Source organism: Pteropus alecto, unplaced genomic scaffold (assembly GCF_000325575.1).
Source record: "Pteropus alecto unplaced genomic scaffold, ASM32557v1 scaffold106, whole genome shotgun sequence".
Lineage (NCBI taxonomy): Eukaryota > Metazoa > Chordata > Mammalia > Chiroptera > Pteropodidae > Pteropus > Pteropus alecto.
The window spans coordinates 5,464,328-5,481,466 of record NW_006442103.1 but is presented as its reverse complement, the minus strand read 5'-3'; the positions used below and the strand labels follow the sequence as shown (position 1 = coordinate 5,481,466).

The 17,139-nt window shown below is 35.9% G+C and overlaps 1 protein-coding gene and 2 non-coding genes across 4 annotated transcripts in view; 1 reads left to right on the top strand and 2 right to left on the bottom strand.

Moving 5' to 3' along the window:
- Positions 1 to 17,139, bottom strand: part of SLC30A7 (solute carrier family 30 member 7) — a 53,914-nt gene that overhangs the window by 3,040 nt on the left and 33,735 nt on the right. Inside the window, exons 9-10 of one of the 2 annotated variants that reach the window (XM_006919568.3) lie at positions 14,045 to 14,135; positions 5,943 to 6,092 (exon numbers count right to left, since the gene is read on the bottom strand). In XM_006919568.3, the coding sequence (XP_006919630.1) occupies positions 5,943 to 6,092; positions 14,045 to 14,135 (241 nt within the window). The remainder of the gene's footprint in view (positions 1 to 5,942; positions 6,093 to 14,044; positions 14,136 to 17,139) is intronic. The other variant, XR_003048657.1, reaches the window with a different exon arrangement.
- Positions 7,596 to 7,731, bottom strand: LOC112469174. The gene has a single exon (XR_003042493.1). It is a non-coding gene; the product is annotated as a small nucleolar RNA SNORA57 (small nucleolar RNA).
- On the top strand, positions 7,894 to 8,000 carry LOC112469167. The gene has a single exon (XR_003042489.1). It is a non-coding gene; the product is annotated as a U6 spliceosomal RNA (small nuclear RNA).

The window sequence follows — 17,139 nt, the reverse complement described above, 5'->3', positions numbered from 1 at the left end:
TTATCCCTAACACTTATCACCTTCTGATATAGTACAATTAATTTGCTGTATTGCTGTCACTCTCCTATTATAATTAATCTCTCCGAGATAAAGGATTTTGTCTATTTTTCACTGCTGACTCCCAGGACCTCAAGGAGTGACTAGCACACAGTAAATGATCAATAAATATTTGCTGGATGAACTGAAATTCCGCTAATTTCATTCTTTCAAATAAAATGATTTTTTTTAATTAAAGCACACAACCAATTAAAGTAAGCATCTTCCTGTCAGTATCACAGAATGAAAAGTAAATTAGAATATTTACGTGAAAGAAAAAAAACTGAATGGGGGATAAAAGAGCAACATTACCATCTCACATTATTTCTGGGCTCCTCAAAGCATTACTTTCTAGCATGGTCTTTTTTTCAGCATCAAGTAGGAGGGCTCTGCACAACACTAACGAATGTTTAAGAGGAGTCAGGGGCTACTCTAATGGAATAAAGAGCTGCCTAGACCCTAGAAGCTGACCAGCAACGGAAAACACTTTAGCTTTATTGCCTTGTTTAAAAAAAAAAAAATCCTTGCTGTGGTAAAGTAAAAGCTCTCCGAGAATACATTTAATAGCACCCTCTCTTTAGAGAGGTTTGTGGCAAAAAAAAAAAAAAAAAAGACAGAACTTAATATCTGTATGATTTTGAGCTAAAAATTAAAACCAAATTTCAGTTTTTCTCATTTTAAGTGTTCATAAATACCAACCCTACTTATTTCACAAAGTTATTATTTATTCATCCAATATTTGACAAATATTTAATAAATCCTTTTTTTTTTTTTCAATCCAGATATAATCCTTGCTACAGACCAGGCACTACTGAAAAGACCATGTGTGAATATGTGAGAAAGTATTTCATATGCTAAAAAAGGCTATAAAACCAAATTATTATGATTAATTACAATTGCTATGTTATTTACTCAATCCAAATGGCCCCTGAAATAACTATACTTAGGAACTCTTCTGTGAAATTCTTATATATCTAACCTTAAGAGAAAACTATTGCCCAAATAAACTGGCTTAATTTCTTTTCTAACAGAATTATTAATGAAAGTAAAGTGGGCAAAATAAGTTAGGCTCCTGTTATTATCTCTGCCACTTTCCTAACCCTCAGCCCTTAGAGAAGATGGTAATAAGAAATGAGGTAGCCCAAGGCAATAAAAAATAGAGAAAAACAGAGGCTAGGCAAATTGGTCTTTGCATAATCATGAGTTAATTGTTGCCCAAGCTGATATCTTTCCCCTGAGGGGCTAGAGATTTATACAAAAACTCAGACTAATAGGAAAAGTCATTTTGCTTCATCCACCTGCCGTGATGGGGAGAGACTCAAGTTTCCCAATTTATCATTTTCCTTTCTTAATTTCCCTCAAAGTATATGTTAGTGATACTTTAATTAAAAACAAACAAACAAACAAACAAAAACAAGCAAAACACAGGGAAATTTCCTTCAAAGTAGAGAGAAAGGGGGAACCTCCAAAGAATCCTACAGTCAGTCATGTACTCCCCGAATGCAAACTAGGTTTTCTATACAGTTCATACACCGCCGAGACATAACAAATATCCAGCTGATCAAAACAGTGCTTGCTTCATGGTATATTCTACCACTGAGATGACACTAGAAGCCAGAGGATGGCCGAGGGGTTGACCTTAAAAAGTGAAAACCATATCATACTCTTTATGTCTTATATCGTGAGAATAATGTATAAACAATAATTCAGTTGACATTTTTTTAAAATTGGAAAGATAGCTAGTTATTTTTAACACCTATCTAAGAAAATAAATGTTGTGACTTGGAATATCCTCAATAAATAGTCATTGTTGTGGAAAGGAAAACAAACCATAAGAAAAAACTTGGAAAAATAAACAGGACTATGGCTGTAGAAAATTATTGGTTGGTTTGTATTCTCTACCAATTCTCAAAAATTACAGAAACTTTCGACTTTAGTTTTTGACTAAACCTATATTATTAATCTTTATCCCTTTAAAATGAAGTCTTGAAAAACTGTCCTATTCTTCCATGTGAAAACTAAATCATCTCAGAATTAGTAAAATAGTGAGTGAATATGACAAAATTACAAGTCATGAACAATAATAACCTGGGTCTGGGTTCCTTTTTCCATCAATTGGGGATACCAGCACCTGTCTTGCGAGGATAGATTAATATGCCAGGTACCTATCAGAGGGCTTAGCACATGGCAGGCCCTCAGTAAAGGCTAGCTGCTGCTGCTGCTGCCACCACTCACCAATAAATGAACACTTAAACCTGTGGATTACTTAAGAACAAAAACCCTAGGGGTTTGTTGGCCCCACATCCTATGACTGTTCACTCCAGCCTCCTTAGGAGGCTGGATTCTTGTGGCTACCCAGTACATGTGACGAAGAAAGAAAATGTAAAGATGCATAAGGAAAAAAGGCAGACTTCCAAGCAAAGTCAATACTTATAAAGATTAAAACCCCCTACGAATAGGAAAATAAATGGAAAGGGTGAGAAAATAGCTAGCCACCTGGAAAGGGATAGATAGCTTCTCCCACTCCGTACTCTCGCCCTCCAGCAGACACAAGGCTGGTCAGACAGGAAGGGATTATTATGAAGGCAGGAGAATGGCGGAGGTGGATGTTTCTGAAACGTAGGGAGCTCCCATTTGGGCTTGTGAGGAGGCTTTTGGGTTCCTTCCTGGGTATCAGTGTTAACTTCTATTTTGAGGGTAGAAAACAGAGCACAAAAAGCTGAAGCAGGAAGCTGGGGGTTTAGGACTTAAGAGGCATAACAGAAACAGGCAAAAGGGGAGAAAAGATGGAAGAAATCGAGGTGTAAATTCTATCAGGGAGTAAATGGTATGCATTAGGCTCAATCATCGTTTTTGCCTTGTAGAACTGAGGAGAGTAGTGAACCCCAAGCATATTCTAGATTGTCCTTCAGACATTATTTCTAACAATTTTTAAAAAACTGACAGATGATATCAGCCAGTTTAAAACAAAACATAAAACGTTAATTTGCCTTCCTAATCCAGTGTCCCACTTTCTCTTCCTGTTCATATACTAAGCATAAAAATTGATTTCTATTTCATCGATTCTCAAATGATAACTCATTTTTTAAAAGTGCATGGGGAGAAAGAACGAAGGGACTTTTCTATGCCAACAAAAAACCTTACAGTGTGAAAACTGGATTATCACTTAACTAATAATCCCAGAGGAAACGAAGCACTGAAGAGACTCATCGATTCACTTGTATTACTTCGTGCTCATGCATAGCAAGCTCACTGCTTTAGCCATTAAAGATCAACTGATAATTACAGTAAATGAGAATAAAAATGCCTAACATACAGTTTTTAAATAGTCACAAAACTTATAGTTTTATAAACAAAATAGAAAGTTATAATTCTCAAACTTCTGACGGTATTAGTCTTTTCAGTTTAAAGTTATCTTCATAAAAATTTTAACAACTTTTTAACCAAAAATTATCACTTAATTTTTGATCTAAGATCAGCTATAAGAAAGACACCTAAAAATATCATCAAACCAAAAAGTATAATTTATTACTGAGAAAATCCTTCTTTTGATCTTTTGGAATAAAGGGCACCAGTATTTCAAGTCTTTCTACAAAAAATATACCTAAAGCATTAGTGTGATTTTTTTCTCAAAAATGGAGTAATTTGAATTTGATTACTTTTGATAAGTAAAATCTATTAATAAGATGTAACTTAAAAAAATAATGTAAAAAAATATTAATTTCATCTCATGAAATGAGAATGTCATCACTGCAAACCCGAAATACACTCAGCATTATAGATGTGTATTACTAGGGTATGAGCAGAAAAGAAAAACAAATTAATAAAACATTTCAATTCTGCACCTGTTAGAATTAAACAATGATCACAAAAAAACCCCTTAAAATCATTAAATGGATGGACTGGAAGTCATTAGTAGTGTGACACCCACCTCCCTACTGTGAAAAATGTGTTGAACCATCTTCACTGCAGACCCCAAAGAGTCTCTCCCAGGAATGAAATAAAGTTGGCTTGACCTTAGCTGACAAAAAAGCTTAAAATATTTTTCAGAGCTTAAATTTTTCAAAACCCATATACAGTTTCCAAAACCAAAGAAGCAGCTGAATAAACTTTCAACTTCAGGCATTTTAAAAGCCAAGATTTCTAAGGTTACCAGAAGAACCTCCCTCCACCTACTTAGATTACAGCTTCAGCAGTTCCTAAGCACAGACGTAGCTGCTTGCTCATATCTAAACCTAGAAACTGCATTCTTCTCAAAGGGAAAACTGTGACTAAGTGTCAAAGTCTTAGGAGAGTATGGGGCATCCTAGAGGTCAACATGAGCTCACATTATGAGGAGGCAAAATCATGGTATTACTAGGAGAAACCTGAAGTTAAAGAAGAGAATAATGATCTAGAAACGGCAGTGAAGAGCAAGGTTATTGCTAGCCACGTTCTCCATTTGCCACTGAAACAGAGGAGGTGTGAGAAGCACTCAGACATGCTGTGAAGGTCTTGCATGCTTCATCATGGAAGTCATAATAATACAGATTTATTATAGTGAAAACTATATTAACAAAGAGACCTAGTTCTTAAAATTCTGGAGTAAATAAGTGGTATCAGCATATTGTTGTATAGTACAGTAAGTCTTGCTGTCACCTACAAATAAGATTATCGCACTAATTATTCCCAAAGGAACATAACATTTCGCTTCATTTGAAAAGAGATCATTTCATTTATGCTAAGGTCCTGAATTTAATGAAATTTAATAGGGTTTATATATTATGTTCTATTGTCCATGTCTGAAGATACGATGTGACTCCTCCCTTCCTACCTCTCTCTCTCTTCCTCTATACATACATACATATACGTACATACATACACACACATAGGCATAACATTGAAGTGTCCTCTAATCTAGCATAATCCCCCACCATTTTTTTCCCTTTCATGACACTGACACTTTTTAAGAATGCAGGCTAATAGTCCTGTAGACGTTTCCACAAGCTGGGTTTATCTGGTTGTTTGCTAATGATTATATTAACGTTAACCATTTCTGGCAGAAAAATGCATGGGTCCTGTCGTACGCTTCCCATTGCATCACATCGGGAGGCACAATGTCAGTTTTTAAGCACAGAGTCTTAAGGCATGGCGCCAGTTTCCCCAATAGATTTATGTGTTAGATAAATTTGGCAACAGTGTTGAAATTTAGATTTTCTGCCAAATATTTCCAGCAATCTAGACCAAAAAAAATTTTTTTTCTCTCTCTCTCTCTCCTTAGATGTTCTTGACACAATGTTCTTATTCTCCCAATATATACGGAATAGCATAGTAATCACTCTTATTTTGATTATCAGCCACCTCACTGTCAACTCATGATGGCATAAGCACTCACTGAAATTAATTTGGTCGCAGGCATGCATTGACTAATTCATGATTCCAAACACAGTATCAGGAGACACTCAGCAGCATATTACACTAGTAAATCACACAGAAGTAACTATGGATTTGCTACCACGCAAAAATGTTAACACAGTCTGCTTTTAGCTAAAGCCACTGACACAGCATTATTCTTATTCCAAATGCTATTTTAGAATTCCTGGCTTCAAACAGTATCTAACATGTCTAACATGTCTTAAGGAGTATTATATAAGGAGTATTATATAAAGGAGAATCTACTTTTTCTTAAAGGAACTTAAATCAGTACAACGATGGGCAAATAGGACCATCCTCCTTAAGAGTATTAACTAAAATAAAGATCCTCCAAATTTGAGGTGGAAAAAAAGTATGTTTATGCTTACCTCACAGTGTAGTATGTACATATTGTATATATGTACTTAATATGTTAAATAGTAAATATTTTTAAAACTAGTAGACACATTAAATTCTAAGCCCCTTAAAAGAAGTTTAGTAAAAACAAGTCATACCTGAGTAAAAATATTATGTGTTTGGCTTAAAATCCACCTGGCATCAGCATCAGGCGCTACTACTAATTTCAGGGTCCCAACATAAACGTCGGAACATAAGGTCCAGAAGTGCTGATCTTGTAAACTGTACACTCCTTGTAACTGCTGCACCTAAAATATAAAGAGCAGACATTAATATGAAATCCAGTATAAGTACCCCCCGTCACTTAAATTATTATACAATCTATCAGTAAACATGGACTCTATCCTCTAGTAAACAATGGGAGAATGTTTGAATTAATTAACAAATACCTACTGAGTACTCATTATTATCCAGGTACTATGACAGCTGTTTGGGAAATATGAAGGAACACATATCAAAATTTGTAGGGCACAGCTTAGAGAGTGCCTGGAGGGAAACTTACATTTTCAACTACATCAATCAGAGAACAAATATAAACACAAGTGAGCTAAGAAAGTACAAAAAGAACAAAGTAAATTCAAAGAAATAAGAAGGAAGGAAATAAAGGACAGAAATCAATGATCCAGAGATTTAAAAAAATGATAGAACTCACATTATCAAAAAACTAGTTGTTTGAAAAGATTAATACACTAAAGTCAGTGTTTCTTAATGGGGGTATACTGTGGACAGGACAATTCTTCACTGTGTACAACTAACTCCCAGAAACTATGGGACCTCTGCATCCGCAGGCCCCAGGGAACTAAATGCCAACATATATCCTTCCCCAAAGCATGTGACAACCAAAAAAGGAAGGACATCTTTAAGTTTTTCCAACAGCTCCTTAAGGTTTCTACAGCCTTAGGTTGAGAACCACTGGTGAGACAAACTCTGATGGACGTAAAAAAAATAAAAGAACCTGCAATTAAAATACAAACTGAAAAAAGAGAACTACTAACAAGATTTTAAAAATCATAAAAGGAAATCCCATGACTACTATACGAATGTATCAATATGTAAATATACAAAACATTACAACTAAGCAGAATCTAAACACTTCTCACCACCTCTACAGCTATCGGCCTAGTTGAAGGCCGCATTATCTCGAGTCTGGATTATTGTAATAGCTACTAACTGGTCTGTTTCTAGCCTTGCACCTCTCCCATTGATTGTCAACACAGTAGCCCAAGTGAGATCCTATTACTTGAGGTCAGATGCCGCCACTCCACAGTTCAAAATCCTCCAATGGCTTCTCATCTTACTCTGAGTAAAAGAACCAGTGCTTTCACAAAAGACTTGCATGGACCCGAGTCACCTTAATCGCTTCACGTCCTACCCTTCCTTCACTTGCTCCCTCTTTCTCAGCTACACTAGCCTCCTCACCATTCTTCCAGAAGTCAGGCACACTCCCTATCTAAGGAAATCTGCTATTCTCTCTGCCTAGAGTGTCCTTCCTTCCAGATTTCTACAGGGTCCACTTTGTTTGGCTCTGTACTCAAATGCCATCTTCTCAGGAAGCCCTTCTTGCTGTTACCTTATCTAAAATTACGACGTTTTCATTTTTACATTTCCCTGCTTTGTTTTACTTTGCAGCACATACTGTCACACAACACATTATTTATATTATTTATATTGTTTATCGTCTGTCTCCTCTGGCAGAACTCAAGCTCAATAAGGGCAGAGATTTATTTTTCATTTTTTCTTTTTTCTTTTCCCTGTGTCCCAGCGCTTGATAGAACCAGAGGACTGGAAGCCGCTGGCACCGAAGAGAGGATGCCGAGGGCCTTTCCCTCTGCCTCCACACATGACAGGCACCAGACCGCTCCACCCACCCCCGCCAAGAAGACGAGAGTCGTTATTTTTCTTTTTTATGTTTTATATCCTCAGCACCTAAAACGGTGCCTGTTCCAAGTAAGTGCTCAGTAAATTATGTATATATATATATATACATATGCAGAGTAGGTAAATGCTGTTCTCGCTGCCTCCTACAACCACATCAAAATTACAACTAAAGTGTATACTTTGGCAGCACATATACTAAAATTGGAATGATATAGAGAACATTAACATGGCCCCTGCACAAGAATGATATGTAAATTCGTGAAGCATTCATATTTTTAAGGTAATCATTTTACAATGTACATGTATATCAAAACATCACATTGTAACATCTTAAACATATATAATTTTTATTCATCACTTTTATGTCCCTAAAGCTGGGAAAAAAACAAATAAAAAATAAAATCAGAAAAAAAAAACCCTACAATTTTGAAAACAGACAAAATAGATGAACTTCTGGAAATATAGAAAATGCTATAATGCAACAACGAAAAAGAAAATGTGAAAGAATCATTAAAAATAGGAAAGATAATAAAAGTTCTCTTTCATAAAGCCCCAGTCCCAGAGGGCAAACTTTCAAGGAACATATGACCTGATTTAGTTTTTCCAGAAAATAGAAGAGATGCTACCTCAAATTAGTAAGAAATAATCTTGACCCCTGACCAGATAAAGATAATAAATCATAAGCTAATTTCTCTCATAAATTAAATGAGCTAAATCCAACAGTATATTAAAAGATAATATATCATGATTAAGTTGGGTTTATCCCAAGAAGGAGATAATAAGCACCAGAAACTCTATTACTGTTATTCTTTAATAATGAAGCAAAGGAGAAAAGTCACATAGTCGTTTGAATAAAAGCCTTACAACTATTTACTAAAATTCGACACCTATTTATGATTAGGGAAAAAAAATGATTAGAAAGAGACTTTCTTAACTTAATGAAAGCTATCTACCAAAATGTACAAAAAATATTTAAAGAAGAAATCTTCAATGCATTCCCTTGAAGATCAAGAAAAAGACAAAAACGCCCATATGCTCATATCACTGCTATTGTTCAATATCTCTATATAGCTCTGGCGGGGAGAAACTAAGATTAATACTCAGAAGTTAAAATAAAGGCTCACGTAAAGAATTCTTTATAACAATTACAGCACTTTAGAAAAAGAAAGAGGTTATTCCGTGAAGGGATTAACTACGATTCCTAGAAATGTTCAAGAAGCTGGATGATCAACTGAATGTCACAGAGATTCTTGCTACAGATAGAAGTCTACACCAAATACATAAAATGTTTTGGTATTCTGAGATTCCCTGATTTTTAAGCAATCTATTTAGGGTGTTAAGATAAAGTTGAACTTACATCGATCAAAAATATTTATTTTTATCAGAATTTGATGAATGTAGGCATCATTTTCTATGAACTCCAAGAGTTAAATTTGTGGGAAATTTGTGAAAAACTGGTGGGAAATTTCAGACAATACCCACTGTGCCCTTTTGAAAAACTGCTGTACTGAGAAGAGGTCGAAGTGAACTTTCTCTTCCTCTTTCAGGATGCTGACAACAGAGTGGTTTGAACCTGAGATCCCTCTACATTTCACTAAATGGCAACGTCACAGGCTGGTCCACAGTCAGTCAAACAACCACCTGACTGAACCGATTTCGTCTACTACTTCCACAGAAATAGCAGCACAAGGACATTCTTGCAGTTATTTTAAAGCACAGATGAATGATTCCTACAGAAACTGGCCTGAATTCTCCTCAAATTAAAAAATGTGGAGAAAGTGCAGTTACAGATGAAAATCTGATGCTTTTCTGACTCTGTGGTATAATAGAGCATGAGCTTTAAAGTCTGAGCAATATGAACTGGAATCCTGATTCAGCCACTAGCGTTTGTGACCTTGAGTGAGTTACTTACATTCTCTGAACCTCAATTTTACTTCAGGAAAGGAAGATGGAACTTGGCCTGTATGGTTATTGTTAAGAACAGAAACGATATGTGTATCACTTAGTATTGGGACCAGCTTATATTAGGAATTCAGTAAATCACCCCTTTCTCTTCCACAATCATGCTGACTGGTCCTACCTTAAAATCATAGCCACAAATGTCAAAAGGAACACTTCACTTTCCTTATACCAAAAAAAGACTGTTTCAAAAGAGCTTCTTTTTCCTCTGGTCTTCTAATCTCTCTCTATGATTACACTGCCTTGTAAATCACAGAGAAAATAGAAGCACACAGAAAATCTCTTATCCTGTACCAGCAAATCCACCAGTGGACTTCATGTATGTCAGCACTTTCTGCCTTCTCTCAGCGGATACAGTACCACCGGCTCCCATCTACAGTTAAGTCCTCCACAGTGCTTTGGGGTCTATCCTTTTTCACCTCAAAAACTTCATTCCTTCATTAACCCCCTTCACTACCATAGTATCGATTTCTTCCTCACAGATGGACTGTTCCCATCAGTAACAGCTCCAGAACTGTGCTGTGCAATATAGAAGTCACTAGACACATGTGGCTAGATACATGAAAATGGAATTAAACAAAAAAATTAGTTGCGCTAGCCACACTTCAAGTGCTCAATGGCCATATGTTACTTGTGACTTTCATGTTAGACAGTGTAGATTGTAGAACACTCATATTATGGGGGAAAATTCTATGGGATAGTGCTGTTCTAAAATACTCTATTTTAAAACAAACAAATACCCTCTCCCCGATACTACATCCATTGCCAAGCTATCAGTTCATTTCTTAACTCCCTTGAACAACACTTCTTAAAAGAGTTGTTTAGTCACTATCTCTACTTCCCCAATTCATTTCCTCCTTAATCTACTAAAATCACTGATTTCTCCATATCTACTGAAAATGCTCTTATAAAGGTTATTCACAATATTTGTGATGCCGATCAGTGATAACTTCCCTATTCCTACATGAACTGCCTCACGGATATTTGGCACAGTTGATTACTTCCCCTTTCTTTGGCTCTGTGATACTACAAATGCTCTATCAGTTTTCTAGCTGCCTAACTAACCGCTCCCTTTCCAGGCTGCCCCACCTGTGCTCTAAATCTGGAGTTGAAAGTTGAGTTGAAAGAACAGAGCTTAATTCTCCCAAGGTAATCTCATACAATCCTAATGTTTTAAATGCTAATCATATATTGATGACTCAAAACTCTTTCTAGTCCTAATCTGTCCCTAAACACCGATTTGCATATTTAACTACTTAACTGACATTTTCTCTAGAAGTGTAGAAGGCATTTCAATTTTAACAAATCTAGAGGAATTTTCCATCCTCAAACCTGCGTCAACACGACCTCAAATATCAACAAATGACACTGGCACCTACCTCAGTACAAATCGACACTTTTTCTTCCCTCTGCTAATACAATCCATCTCCAAGAGCTTATCCAAAATGTCTCCTTCTCTCCATCTTCATTGCGACCACTGGAATCCAAGCCATCATTTTTCCACTAAAACCTCATAACTGCTTTTTTTTGCTTTCGTTCTCCCTAGAATTCATTCTCTAATAGCAAGCAGAATAATCTTTTAAAAACTTTAAAAGCTTTATGATGCTCTCCTTGCCTAAAAACTTTCTAATGCTTCCTGTTGAATTAGAATTAAATCTAAATCTCTTAGTAAGACCAGAATCTCTGCATGATCTGTCCCCTACCACTCTCTCCAAACTTCCCAGCCCCTCTTCCCTTTTTCCTGCTTCAGCTTCAGTGGCCTTTTCTTTTCTGTTCTTCAAACACACTCAATTAGTTCCACAGCAGAGCTTTTGTGCTACCATTTTCCTTTGACTAGAGCTCTCTTCTCCTTGTCATCAAGACTTCGATTTCTTTGACTATGACTTCTTCAGTAAATCTAATATAGCCATCCGTGTCTACTATTTTGCGTTGTTTTATTTCTATTGCAGTAATTATCATTGATATTTTACTTATTTATTCTTTCGTGCCCATGTTTCCCCTCTAGACCATAAGCTCTTTGAGAGCAGACACAGTGTCTTGTCTACCATTACATCCCTAGGGTCTCAGAAGAATATCTAGCACAAAGCAGGAGCTCAAAAATATATGTTGAATAAATGCTAATATCATCTGCTATTCATAGCCATATTTTAAAAGAGTTGCTTGATTTCTAGACGAGGACAATTTCTACCACATTTTCTTTAATAAAGTTCAATATTTTCCAGTGATTTTGTTGTGGTTTGCATAAATGGCACTCATGGTCGGCATTCAGTCTTGGAAGAAACACTATATTACACACACATGCTACCCTTATTTATAAAAGTTTAAAAACCCTAACAGCTTGGAAGCAACATGAAATCCAATGGTTGGGAAGCTTTGAAACTTACCCTCTGATAGCACTGAGGCAGAGTATTTTCCAAAAGGGGAGGAGTTCTCTGCATTAATATTCCAACGGACTCTCTTAAAAGAGGAATAACACTAAAGAAAAGGAAGACAATGAATTTATTAAAGCCACATTCCGACAATCTCATTCTACAAAAAAGTAATAATATTCTGATAAATATAAGATTTATCAGAATAATATGAGAAAAAAGAATCTAGTCACTGTTCCAGATTTTTTACGTGATCAATGTTTTCTGAAATAAAAGAGCTAAATAAAATGTATCAATGTATGAAATACTAAACTTATACTACTGAATAGTATTGAAGCATCTAAAAAGCTAACATAGCAGTCGTTCAGCCATTATTTAAAATATGACTTCAAATGGCCAGAATCTTCCAAGGTAATCTATAAAGTATATATGGCCTACTGCTCCTTAACATTTATCAAATATTTACATGCATTTATCTGAATGGTACTGTTAAGAGAAATACAAAAAAAATTTAATATAGTATATATTAGTCCATTTGTCCAATATTTTCCTAACCCGATTATACAGCAGTCTTCTTTCATTATTTAAAAAATATAGAAGCTGGCTATAACCACAGATCCTGTGACTCAGCACCTCTAGGGACAGGGCCCAAAAGTCTGCATGTATTGATATAGCTAGTCCTCAACCAGAATTTGGAAATTACTGCTTTAGGCTATTTAAATGATTAAATGTATAAAAATAATACTGTAATGGTGAAGGTGACTCTAATGCAATAGTTTTCTAAACTAGCTACACATCAAATTCACCTTAGAGCCTTGTTTGTTTTCACTTCTGATATCTTGAATCAGAATCTTTGGCGTCTACATTTTTTAAAAGCTTTCCAGGTGATTCCCATGAGTCAGGGCGCTGAGGCACTGCTCTACTGCTTGAAGGAGACTGAGAGGGGAGGTCAGAAACAGCTTCATTACACTTAACAGCTTAAGCCAGTGCTCTCTGTTAAACTTGTAGAATCTCAAAATTTCCAGAGTAAAACCTCTCCTGAGTATAGCTGTAGGAGATAGAAATAAAAGGAACTTACACCTTTCAAGGAAGGTAGAAGTTGAAGTATAACTTAAAAGATTAGTACTGTCCCTGACAGATGGAAAAAAAAGAGGAGATATTAATGAAGACCCAAAGGAACAGAGAGTTTTTCTTGTCTTGTTCACTGTTATTTTCCTGAGAAGGCCTAGTAAAGTGCTGGTCACAAAATGAGCCAACAATAAATACTTGTTAGTTAAATGAATGATAGATATATAGGTGTTATAGAATCTAGATTAAAAAAGAAAAAGGCCAGAGGGAAGAAATCAGGAGAGTGTTCTCACACTTTAAGTGTTCACTGATAAGTACTTGAGTAGGAGGATAACAACGGAAGCAGAGAGCTTTTGTGCTACCATTTTCCTTTGACTAGAGCTCTCTTCTCCTTGTCATCAAGACTTCGATTTCTTTGACTATGACTTCTTCAGTAAATCTAATATAGCCATCCGTGTCTACTATTTTGCGTTGTTTTATTTCTATTGCAGTAATTATCATTGATATTTTACTTATTTATTCTTTCGTGCCCATGTTTCCCCTCTAGACCATAAGCTCTTTGAGAGCAGACACAGTGTCTTGTCTACCATTACATCCCTAGGGTCTCAGAAGAATATCTAGCACAAAGCAGGAGCTCAAAAATATATGTTGAATAAATGCTAATATCATCTGCTATTCATAGCCATATTTTAAAAGAGTTGCTTGATTTCTAGACGAGGACAATTTCTACCACATTTTCTTTAATAAAGTTCAATATTTTCCAGTGATTTTGTTGTGGTTTGCATAAATGGCACTCATGGTCGGCATTCAGTCTTGGAAGAAACACTATATTACACACACATGCTACCCATATTTATAAAAGTTTAAAAACCCTAACAGCTTGGAAGCAACATGAAATCCAATGGTTGGGAAGCTTTGAAACTTACCCTCTGATAGCACTGAGGCAGAGTATTTTCCAAAAGGGGAGGAGTTCTCTGCATTAATATTCCAACGGACTCTCTTAAAAGAGGAATAACACTAAAGAAAAGGAAGACAATGAATTTATTAAAGCCACATTCCGACAATCTCATTCTACAAAAAAGTAATAATATTCTGATAAATATAAGATTTATCAGAATAATATGAGAAAAAAGAATCTAGTCACTGTTCCAGATTTTTTACGTGATCAATGTTATCTGAAATAAAAGAGCTAAATAAAATGTATCAATGTATGAAATACTAAACTTATACTACTGAATAGTATTGAAGCATCTAAAAAGCTAACATAGCAGTCGTTCAGCCATTATTTAAAATATGACTTCAAATGGCCAGAATCTTCCAAGGTAATCTATAAAGTATATATGGCCTACTGCTCCTTAACATTTATCAAATATTTACATGCATTTATCTGAATGGTACTGTTAAGAGAAATACAAAAAAAATTTAATATAGTATATATTAGTCCATTTGTCCAATATTTTCCTAACCCGATTATACAGCAGTCTTCTTTCATTATTTAAAAAATATAGAAGCTGGCTATAACCACAGATCCTGTGACTCAGCACCTCTAGGGACAGGGCCCAAAAGTCTGCATGTATTGATATAGCTAGTCCTCAACCAGAATTTGGAAATTACTGCTTTAGGCTATTTAAATGATTAAATGTATAAAAATAATACTGTAATGGTGAAGGTGACTCTAATGCAATAGTTTTCTAAACTAGCTACACATCAAATTCACCTTAGAGCCTTGTTTGTTTTCACTTCTGATATCTTGAATCAGAATCTTTGGCGTCTACATTTTTTAAAAGCTTTCCAGGTGATTCCCATGAGTCAGGGCGCTGAGGCACTGCTCTACTGCTTGAAGGAGACTGAGAGGGGAGGTCAGAAACAGCTTCATTACACTTAACAGCTTAAGCCAGTGCTCTCTGTTAAACTTGTAGAATCTCAAAATTTCCAGAGTAAAACCTCTCCTGAGTATAGCTGTAGGAGATAGAAATAAAAGGAACTTACACCTTTCAAGGAAGGTAGAAGTTGAAGTATAACTTAAAAGATTAGTACTGTCCCTGACAGATGGAAAAAAAAGAGGAGATATTAATGAAGACCCAAAGGAACAGAGACAGTTTTTCTCGTCTTGTTCACTGTTATTTTCCTGAGAAGGCCTAGTAAAGTGCTGGTCACAAAATGAGCCAACAATAAATACTTGTTAGTTAAATGAATGATAGATATATAGGTGTTATAGAATCTAGATTAAAAAAGAAAAAGGCCAGAGGGAAGAAATCAGGAGAGTTCTCACACTTTAAGTGTTCACTGATAAGTACTTGAGTAGGAGGATAACAACGGAAGCAGAGACAAATAAGAAAATTAGACACTAAGAGAAATAACTGGTGTATAACCGGATATAGTAAAGAAACTGAAACAACAAGGACAAGCCTAGAAAATTAATAGTGTGGAGGGAATGGCATTAATGAAGATGAAAAGTTCAGTGTGGATGGGAGTTTAAGTCACACTGAGGTGAAAATATTCTTTAGTCGGATAGTGATTTAAGAGTCAAGAATAATCACATGCCGCCCTTAATTCCTTCTTCTCCCTTAAAACCCCCCGACTCTGAATCACCGAGTTCTCATGATTTAACATCCTAAATATTTCTTGTCTGCATCCCCTCCCATTCTTTCTATTACACACGTCTACAATAATCTCTATATCTTCCCTTACATTATTATAATGGCCTCCTAAGTGGTCCCTTTGCCTCTAGTCTTATTTCCTCAAGTCCACTGTGATAGGCAGCTTCAAAGATTCCAATGACCCCTTCCTCCCTAGTATTCATGCTTTTCTGTAATCCCTTCCCATTAAGTGTGGGCTGGACCAGTCAGTGACTTGTTGCTAATGAACAGAATATGCAAAAGTGACAGGATGTCATTTCTAAGAGCAGGTTAAAAGACTCTGGCTTCCATCTCCTTCACCTTCCTCTCTTGCCCTCTCATGGCTGCCATGTTATAAGCTTTCCTATGGAGAGGCCTAGGGCGAGGAACTGAGTGATGCCTCAGTCCAATAGCCCAAAAGAAACTCAACAACCACTTCAGTGAGCGTGGAAGTGGATTCTCCCCCGAATGCGACCTCAAAAGGCTGACACCTTGATCGCCACCTCATGAGAGACCCTGAACCAGAAAGCCCAGTTATCTATCAATGCCCAGGTTCTTGAACCAAGGTAAACTGTGAGATAATAAAGTGTTATTTTAGCTACTAGGTTTTTATGTAATGTTATGCAGCCATAGATAACTGATACAAGCATTTCTTATAAAGCTATTAAACTAATCTATCTAAAATCAGTATCTGACTCACTCCCTTCACCATTAAAAAAAAATCTGTTGAAAGCTCCCTACTGCCTAGGGGATGAAGTGCAAGCTCTTTAACATGACATATTTTTGGATCTGGGCCCCTCTAGCTTCACCTCCTATCATCCTTGCTTCACATTTTAAGCTCTTGAAACAAACATACTTGTACTTTATCTTGTTTCTTTCTTTCATGTTTTGGCTCATGCTGTAATCCCTGCCTAGAATGTCCCTAAACCACCTTTTAGTCTGGCTTCTATTCCTTCATTAAAATCTCGAGTGGTATCCATTTTCAGGCATATTTCCTGATCTCAAACTGTCCTCCTAACTATGTATCTTCTCTATGCTATTAAAAAAATAAATAAATAAATAAAAAATCTGTGAAACCTATGGAAAGGTTAGAGAAAAAAATAGGTGGAAAGCAACTGGAAGTGGGGTTAAAGATTTGGACAGTGAAAGAGTAATGGTTTTTCCTTTGTCTAACCTGAAGGGTAGTGTCTGTTTCTATCTACTGTGCTGTTATTAAATAGGTGAGGACTCCTTGTATTTATAAAAAAAGGCAAAGAAAAACATGACGGTAGACGAATAAAGTACCATTCAATCATTAGGACATTTTTCTTTCCTCTCTCTATCCTCATTTCTCAGGAAAAAGGGATCAGTCACAGAGTGTTTATATACCTAACTTAGAATTTTTATGTTTTCCTATTTCCCCT